The following is an 8509-nucleotide window of genomic DNA, read 5'->3' as shown; positions in this document are numbered from 1 at the left end:
TGACTGTATTTGTTGCTGTTGTTTTAAAAAAGATAAATGATGATGATAGTTTCTTGCTTGCAATTCCTTCTAAAAGAGACATTACAACCTAGTATTGGCAAATAAACACACAAAGTATATTATAACTTGTTTCAAAGTTTATTGCACAATAAGGGACATTCAAGTAATTGAACAAGGTGTTGAATTCAAGTAACTGAATGAACACAGTGTGCATATTTAGCTGTAACATAAACAAAACTGTAAATCTTAACAAGGCTATAAAAATAAACAAAAAAATACAACTAAACCAGTTACAAAATGTTTTTTAAATATTCAAAAAGAGGCACAGTCCTATACAGAAGCACATTACAGATTGCAAAATGTCTGTGAATGTGGTTCTTGTATTACATGTAAACATGATTAGGCAATGGTGGCACAACTATTGACAACGTACAGTGTTTCCAGTGGGTAAACTGCTGTTGACCTGAGTTTTGTTTGTTCGTGGTCTTATAGAGCCCTCTAGTGGCATTATACATCATGCTCATAGACGCTATGGCTCAGTCTGCAAGCCTCTCACTGAATGCAATTGATTAGTCAGGCTTTGAGGCAGAAGTTGAAACTCATGGTTCTTCTTCTTGCATCATATTCCTCTGACTCAGAAGTGTAAACTGCTTTGTTTAAATCAAAACACCTTTTCTCACAGTAAGCTCCACAGAAGGACCTCAAATAACCCGTTTGAAAACTTGCTTGCAGACTTGATCTTCACAGTGCAATTCCTATAAAGGGTTGAGAGGTATGAGTATTAGTGTGTTACATTAACGTGTATTACAGGTTCTTATAGTGTAAGATTAATTTCACACTTACCAAATGGAGTTTGTCGTCCTCGATCCAGTGTGCCCAAAATCTGTTCTTCTTCTCACCCTTTTGAATGCACACCAACTTGTTCCCCTCCCATGCCACCAGAGACTAGACAAATAGATTTCAGTTTAATTTCAAACAGTGCATTAAGTGCATTCTCCATATTGTCTTTTCAGCAAATATTTGTATTCAAACAGCCTAAAGGCCTGTCTGTGTTCTTATGTAGTAAAATATGTTCTATTAAATGTCATGAAAATAAATAAATAAATAATGTAACACTTAATTTTACAGTGTCCTTGTTACATGTTACATGTAATTATTATAGTAATAATAACTCAATTATGTGTTGCAATATAATGATAAAACTTTGTAATACCTTGCAGTGTCTGCCATCCAGCCCCTTGGTGAACTCTTCGAACTCCTCATTGACTCTGAAGGAGAAAGTGTAGTTTCTGAAGGTGCTGAGAGTCTTGACGACATATTGATCCCCCACCTGCTCGATCACTTTACGATGTTTTAACTTCAGGGCAATCTTGCGGGTGTACAGACCGATCCCTGTGAGAAGACAAAGTTTAGGATCTGTTAATCCTGACATACATTAAACAAATGGAATAATATAATATAATATGCAATTTTTAAGTTTTAGCGACAGAATTGTGAGCAATTATTAATTTCACAGGACAAAGAATGCACTCTTACCTAAAGCAATCATGTATCCCTCTAAGTTGACATTGCTCACCATGTCCCAAGTACCACAGAGGCTTACAGGCATTTTGATAAACGTCTGCAGATTATTCCAGTAGAAAACAAGGTGCAAGGTATGACAGACAGAAGGATTCCCAGCATTTATATCTGTTGTTAGCTGAGTGGGCGGTACTTAGTAGTCTACGTATTTAGAGGTCATACCTTACATAAAGTAAAACGTGTCTGGCAAGTGTTTGTGTGGAAATAGTTTGACAAAATACACCCGTAAACACAATAGTACCTGTTCAGACTCTAAGTTACTCATATAAAATGCAACGCTTGATATATGATTAAAATAAGCGGTATATCCATTACAAAATCCTATAAGATATTCAAACTCATTTTACTTTCGTTAACTTTGTTTGCATGCCTTCAGTTTTTCTCTTCTTCCTTGTAACTTGAACAAAGGTTTCTTAAGAGCAAAAAAAAAAAGTTCCATTACTCTCAAATATCCCACATACGACATCATCATCACATGAGCGTGAAATTACTGTGAATTTCTTAAATGATGATAAGTATAGAGACCGAAACTTACTATTTTGAGGAAGAATAGGTGTTAACTACAATTGAATTAAGTGGCATTATATGGATAAAATAAATCTGCTTAAAATGTAGGCTATTGTGGATAATCTGTATAGCCTAAGCTTAAGACATCTTTTATATGTCACATTACTGATTAAACAAATCTGATCACAATAAACAAAACTACAAGGTGTCAAATGTGACTTGAAAGTGCATATTACACCTTCTGATTTAATTATATGCAAATGTCATCAACCAAAGTGACACAATCAATGAAAGAGCCATTCATTTTATCAATGAATGCAAAAAAATCTTTCAGTCAGTTTTGTGAGTCAGGGAAACTCAGGTAATGTCCTTTTCATGTTTAGTATTTCTAAATTTTACCAGGTCACGAGGACATGCCTGAGGGAGAATATAGATGACAATGGATATGTGAAGTGTGACCTTCACAGGAAACAAACTATTTCACTATATGCGTAATCACGTTATTCCTGGGAATTCCCACTTTTATTTAGTCTGTGTGCTAAAACAAAAGGCCTCATATATTAGCACTGATCTAACAGGCCTTCAGATTAAGATCATGTTCTGTAACTATGGAAGAGCTTCACTGTCAAACTGCTGTTCTCCACATGCCAAGATGTCAGCACTAAAACACACAGATAAAAAATATCTGATGTTTAAATGCTCAGAGCAAATGTTCTCACTTCTCAAATAAATGTCACAGAGCAAATGTGGCATATCATAGCTCGAATTCTAGAGCAACCTTCTCAATGACCCTTAACTCTTGTTATATAAGCATTTTGTTTTAAAGATTACAGATATGTATTATAATAATAAAAAAGAGAGGTTACAATTTATTTTAAAGGACATTTAAGTGCAGAGTAATATAATTAAATACATGAATTTACTATATGTTTAGGGTTAGGATTAGGGTTACTTGCATGTAATTATGCATCATTTATGGTTATTATAACTGTAAGTACATGTAACGTGTAACAAGGACACCTTAAAATAAAGTGTTACCAAAAGAGAAAAGGATGATTGTAAACAGATTTTTCATTTATTAGCACCCAAATGGAAGAGCATTTATTGGAGGCAAACAGTGAGCTTAAACTCAAAAATAATTGATAAAAATTCCTCTTCTATGTTTGGCAGTGAACTACAATATAAGTATTTATATGAATGTATCAATCTTTATTAAAATTAAATAAAAAAATATTTCACAAAATTCATCATATTATTTATCATACTGAATCATTCATGATACAATGCAAAGCAATCACTCACAACCAAATGAGTTCAAGGAAGCAAAATTAACTAAGAACGTCAAGTTCTGTGGGTAACAGACCAGCCCTCAATCAAAGACCACTAACAGAACAAGAAACTAGCTTAAGAGCAGCAGAACATCAGTCTAGTTAGTGCTGGTGTATCTCTGTAAAGGGGCGAGGACAGCATCAGCATTCTTCTGCTCGCTCTCAGCGCTATACAGACTGTGTTCCTGAATGTAGCGCACCACAGGGTCAGGCAGCAGGTAGCGGACACTCTGTCCTCTGCGTAGGGCACGGCGCACATGGGTGGCTGAGATCTCATTGGTCACCCATTCTCGAACCATATGGATGTTCTTACGGTGTTTGTATAGCACATCAGACTGATTGATAAACTTCTCAGGGTCACTGCCATATCTGGTGATGCACGCCACACCGTAGCGACCCACTATCTCCTCAATGTCCTCTGGCTTCCAAAGGTTGGGGACACCAAATGACTCCAGCACATCAGCACCACACAGGAGGTTTAGATGAGGGGTGTCTAAAATATAGATTTATGACAATGATAAACATCATATTAGTTATAGTGACTGCTTTAATCATGGATCTTTTTATGAAAGTCATGAGTCATTTGAAAAATGTGCTCTTTTCAAAGCCATATGGGCAAACCAACACTACGTTCCAAATTATTAAGTGATATATCAGTAGGATTTTGGTACAATACAGAGTCAGATTTTTGTTTGTGTTGTTTTTCACATCTTTTTAGTTAACTGGTATCAATCTCAGACAGGTTTGTTCAATAGTTTGCCAGTTCTTCTTAGGTAAATGGAAACCCTATTTAAAGAGGTTGTTCCACATTATTAAGCAAGTCACAGTTCTCATGAAATATGGTGAGGAAGAAAGATCTTTCTGAAGATGAAAAGTATGAAACAATGCAATGTCTTGCAAAAGGCATCAAAACAAACAATATTTGGCGAAAATCAAATAGAAATTATTGAACTGTCAAAAGATTTGTGAGTGACTTGGAGCACAGAAGAGCTTGGTCAGATAAAGATTTATTAAGGAAAGTTTTTGTCAAACAAATGAACTGTATTGTAATACCAGCTGTAAAAAAGCCACTGCTGAGCAGCAAACAGGTGTTTGAAGCTACTGGAGTCTCAAGATCCTCTTCATGCAGACTGGCTGTTGTGTGTAAAGCTGCGTTTCAGTCACTGCTAACCAAACCTCACAAAGAGAAACCTGCATGGTGTCTGTAGAAACACACGAAGACTTGTTTTTAAATAGTTTTATTCACTTACGAATGCTGCAGTACAATGGATGGTCCAGATAAATGGATTTCTGATAGTTGATGAATGGCCATCCTATTCCAATGAGACTGCAACATCAGCAAGGAGGCGGTGGGTGATGATTTGGGTCATTTTAGGGTGTAAAAATGACTTCTGCAAGATATGTGGAGTTCATAACTGACCATGTTCTGCTGTGGTATAAAATGAAGAATAGTGCTCTCGGAAATAAAAGGATTTTCATGCAGGACAACACACTTTGCCATACTGCATAAATACCATGGTGCTAAACAGTTTGAAAATGTATTTCTACAGTCACCGTGCAGGTTTCTCTTTGTGAGGTTTGGTTAGCAGTGACTGAAACGCAGCTTTACACACAACAGCCAGTCTGCATGAAGAGGATCTTGAGACTTTCTTTTTTTTTTTCGTTTGCTGCTCAGCAGTGGCTTTTTTACAGCTGGTATTACGATACAGTTCATTTGTTTGACAAAAACTTTCCTTAATAAATCTTTATCTGACCAAGATCTTCTGTGCTCTAAGTCACTCACAAATCTTTTGACTGTTCAATAATTTCTATTTGCTTTTCGTGAAATATTGTTTTGATGCCTTTTGCAAGACATTGCATTGTTTCATACTTTTCATCTTCAGAAAGATCTTTCTTCCTCACCATATTTCATGAGAACTGTGACTTGCTTAATAATGTGGAACAATCAGTTAACTAAAAAGATGTGAAAAACAACACAAACAAAAATCTGACTCTTTATTGTACCAAAATCCTACTGATATATCACTTAATAATTTGGAACGCAGTGTATATGTGACCCTGGACCACAAAACCAGTCATTTTTCAAAATTGATTTATTGATTTATACAACAACTGAAAGCTGAATAAATAAGCTTTTCATTGATGTATGGTTTGTTAGGAGCAGGCAATATTTGGCCGAGATACAACTATTTGAAAATCTGGAATCTGAGGATGCAAAACAATCGCCTTTAAAGTTGTCCAAATGAAGTTCTTAGCAATGCATATTACTAATCAAAAATTAAGTTTTGAAATTTTTACGGTAGGACATTTACAAAATATCTTCTTGGAACATGATCTTTACTTAATATCCTAATGATTTTTGACATAAAAGAAAAAATGATAATTTTGACCCATACAATGTATTTTTGGCTCTTGCTACAAATATACCCGGTGCTAATTATGACTGGTTTTGTGGTCCAGGGACACATGTGTCAATTACAGTATGGTTAGGTTGTTCTACTGCAACTAAATATTATTAAAGCATGAAGACAAAGTATGTAGAACATAACAGAATGCCGCAGCAAAATAAATTATATTTTAGCTTATTTAAAAATTTTACCGTTTAAAAGTTTGGAGTCATGAAGATTAAAAAAAAAAAATTAATAATAATAATAATCAGCAAGAACACACTAAATTAAAAGTGACAGTAAAAACATTTATACTATTACAAAAGATTCCTATTTCAATTAAATACTATCCTTTTGAACTTTATATTTATCAAAGAATCCTGAAAAATCATGTTTTCCACAAACATTTTACAGCACAACTGTTTTCAACATTAATATTAAGAAATATTTCTCGCATTTCAAATCAGCATATTAGAATGATTTCTGAAGGATCATGTGACATTGATTTCAACACTGAAATTGTGTTACAAAAACGTAAATACAGATTAAACGGTTTCATTTTAGTATATTGTTAGGACCAGTTACTGCTGTAAAAATCAGTGCTTACTGCAAAATCCAGTAGGAAACACTGATCTGTTCTCAAAAAGCATTTCTCCTTTTTCTCTTCATTTGTTGTTTAAGGTCTCACTAATCACACCTATACATTTGCTTCAAAGTGTTCCACTTGCAGAGGAATGCTGTCAGACAGTGCTGAGATGCAGATGGCGCTGAACTTTGTAAACACTATAACGCAATATATCTCGCTGCACATTGTTTCTCTTCTGTCCCGAGGGCACAACAGCTGTTCATTTTATTGCCCATTGTAAGGTATTGTGACAGAGTGGCATTCTAAGGTAAACACCCTTTTAACCGCTCTGAGCCATAGGAACAGTAATCCTATGAAGGATTATTTTAGCTTTTTTATCATTTTATCATACCTTCTTTTGGGTTAATATAAGAAGAGCTCTGACAGATGATTGTATTTTGCCCCAGCTTTCTCCTCTTCCCACACCTCACTGTATCCACCTCATCATTGTTGTTCTCGCTGGAAATATGTTCTGCATGGTGCCTAGTAAAGATCAGAGTGATCTGATTAAATGTCAAGTTGGCATAAAACTTGACGTAGTAGCACATCAAATATGACGTCCAACCACACAAGATCAGATGTGACATGGAACTCATGCAAAAATACACTACAATACTTGCAAAACAAAATGGGTGTGTCAGATTTATCTTTCACTTCACCCAAAATGAAATGTTCACTGAAATCACATGATCTCCAGATGTTCCCACCGAACTACTTTGGCTGTCTCCACCCACTCCAGCTGCTGGCTCTCCCAGTCATCCACTGTGATCCAATCAGAGTTCAGCGTGGCTAGTCTAGCCATCTCTAACCGATGACAGGCTTCAATCAGACCTTTCTTTTTATAGCCATCTCCAACTGGAGAGATTATGCCTTTCACCACTCTGTATCTTCCTAAATCCACAAAAAAGTTATGTTAAATATGCACATTTAATGAGTGATAACACAATAGATGACTTTTATAATAATATAGATTCACATTAAAGGGATAGTTCACCCAAAAAATAACATTTTGTCATCACTTACTCATCCTCATGTTGTTCCAGACTTGTATGAATTTCTTTCTTCTGTTGAACAAAAAACGATATTGCAAAGAATGTTGGTAACCAAACAGTTGCCAGTTGCTGGTAGCCATTGACATCAATAAAATTGTTTTCTGTACAATGGCGGTCAACTCTTCAGTTGTTCTTTTGTGTTCAATAGAAGAAGAAAAAAACATACAGGTTAGGAACAACTTGGGGTGAGTAAATGATGAAAACATTTCCATTTTTGGGTGAACTAGGCCTATACCTTTAACACATAATTAATTTGAAACATACCAGTGTCTTCAAGATGATCCCGAGCCAGTTCGAACATACGCAGGTGCATGTTTGTGATGGGGTTGAAGGACCCACATGCCAGCAGCACCACTTTGGTTTTCTCTTGTGATGACATTGATCATATAAAAAATGCTGTCAGCAGAAAAAAGTCATCTAGATAAAAATATATAGACAACATATTTTATATATAACATACAAATTATTATTAATAATAAAGTTTTGTTTCTGGATGTATTGTTATTGTAATTAAATTTAAACTTATATATAAACTAAATGGATATTACAACTAAATCTTGTTTCATGTCTCAAAAGTGTAGGTAATAAGATGCAACTTAGCATTACTAGTTCACGAGGAAACAGTGTTAATAAAAACCTATTCTCAAAGATTCAGCTGGTTTATGAATGATATTCTATACAATAAAACCCCATTTCACAAATATGCTCACGAATATGTCATGAAAGCAGGACTAAACGTGTTTACTTCTTACCAATTCAACAAACTTGTATCGTGCTTCCTATTTATCTGACTGCAGTGTGTTTCAGCAAAGTCCCTTGACTATTCTAGGGTACTCTAACGTTATAGACAGTCTTTGGTTTCAGTAAAACTTCACCGCATTTATATAACCAACAGATGCAGCGAAATATTACTCTATAGTAACAGCAAGACCGACAAAATGTGTTGTTGTTGTGCTAGCAGTACTGTGGAACAAACGCTGAACGCGCGTGACCATGCGCAATTCTTAAGTGTTCAGAGTGTGTTCATGA

General features: G+C 35.3%; 2 protein-coding genes across 5 annotated transcripts; both read right to left on the bottom strand.

Annotated features, from left to right (window-relative positions):
* Positions 1–106: 106 nt before the first annotated feature.
* On the bottom strand, positions 107–1642 carry rbp7a (retinol binding protein 7a, cellular). The gene is made up of 4 exons (XM_058764468.1): positions 1537–1642; positions 1214–1392; positions 844–945; positions 107–755 (listed from the first exon to the last, which is right to left on the bottom strand). Exons 1-4 carry the CDS (start codon positions 1607–1609, stop codon positions 702–704), a joined length of 408 nt encoding a protein of 135 aa, XP_058620451.1. The 5' UTR covers positions 1610–1642; the 3' UTR covers positions 107–701.
* Positions 1643–3125: 1483 nt separating this feature from the next.
* Positions 3126–8469, bottom strand: nmnat1 (nicotinamide nucleotide adenylyltransferase 1). Of its 4 annotated transcripts, none has more exons than XM_058764460.1 (5): positions 7745–7876; positions 7452–7612; positions 7115–7319; positions 6781–6911; positions 3126–3909 (listed from the first exon to the last, which is right to left on the bottom strand). In XM_058764460.1, exons 2-5 carry the CDS (start codon positions 7564–7566, stop codon positions 3515–3517), a joined length of 846 nt encoding a protein of 281 aa, XP_058620443.1. In that variant the 5' UTR covers positions 7567–7612; positions 7745–7876; the 3' UTR covers positions 3126–3514. The 4 variants fall into 4 exon arrangements, with proteins under 4 accessions (XP_058620443.1, XP_058620442.1, XP_058620441.1 ...); XM_058764459.1 differs by lacking the exon at positions 7452–7612 and adding an exon at positions 8233–8469 and having other exon boundaries at positions 3127–3909; XM_058764458.1 differs by lacking the exon at positions 7452–7612 and adding an exon at positions 8233–8468 and having other exon boundaries at positions 3127–3909; positions 7745–7897.
* Between the last annotated feature and the right edge of the window lie 40 nt (positions 8470–8509).

This window comes from Onychostoma macrolepis, chromosome 23 (genome assembly GCF_012432095.1).
Source record: "Onychostoma macrolepis isolate SWU-2019 chromosome 23, ASM1243209v1, whole genome shotgun sequence".
Taxonomy (NCBI): domain Eukaryota; kingdom Metazoa; phylum Chordata; class Actinopteri; order Cypriniformes; family Cyprinidae; genus Onychostoma; species Onychostoma macrolepis.
Note: the sequence above shows the minus strand (reverse complement) of the source record. Positions and strands in the feature narration are given on the sequence as shown.

Coding starts and splice junctions, on each gene's coding strand:
- rbp7a (XM_058764468.1), bottom strand. CDS start 1,609: ATGCCTGTAAGCCTCTGTGGTACTTGGGACATGGTGAGCAATGTCAAC. Junction 946..1,213: donor TGGATGGCAGACACTGCAAG/GTATTACAAAGT, acceptor CTATTTGTCTAG/TCTCTGGTGGCATGGGAGGG. Junction 756..843: donor AGGACGACAAACTCCATTTG/GTAAGTGTGAAA, acceptor AACCCTTTATAG/GAATTGCACTGTGAAGATCA.
- nmnat1 (XM_058764459.1), bottom strand. CDS start 7,859: ATGTCATCACAAGAGAAAACCAAAGTGGTGCTGCTGGCATGTGGGTCC. Junction 7,320..7,744: donor GGATCATCTTGAAGACACTG/GTATGTTTCAAA, acceptor TTGTGGATTTAG/GAAGATACAGAGTGGTGAAA. Junction 3,910..6,780: donor TTATATTAACCCAAAAGAAG/GTATGATAAAAT, acceptor TCTATATTTTAG/ACACCCCTCATCTAAACCTC.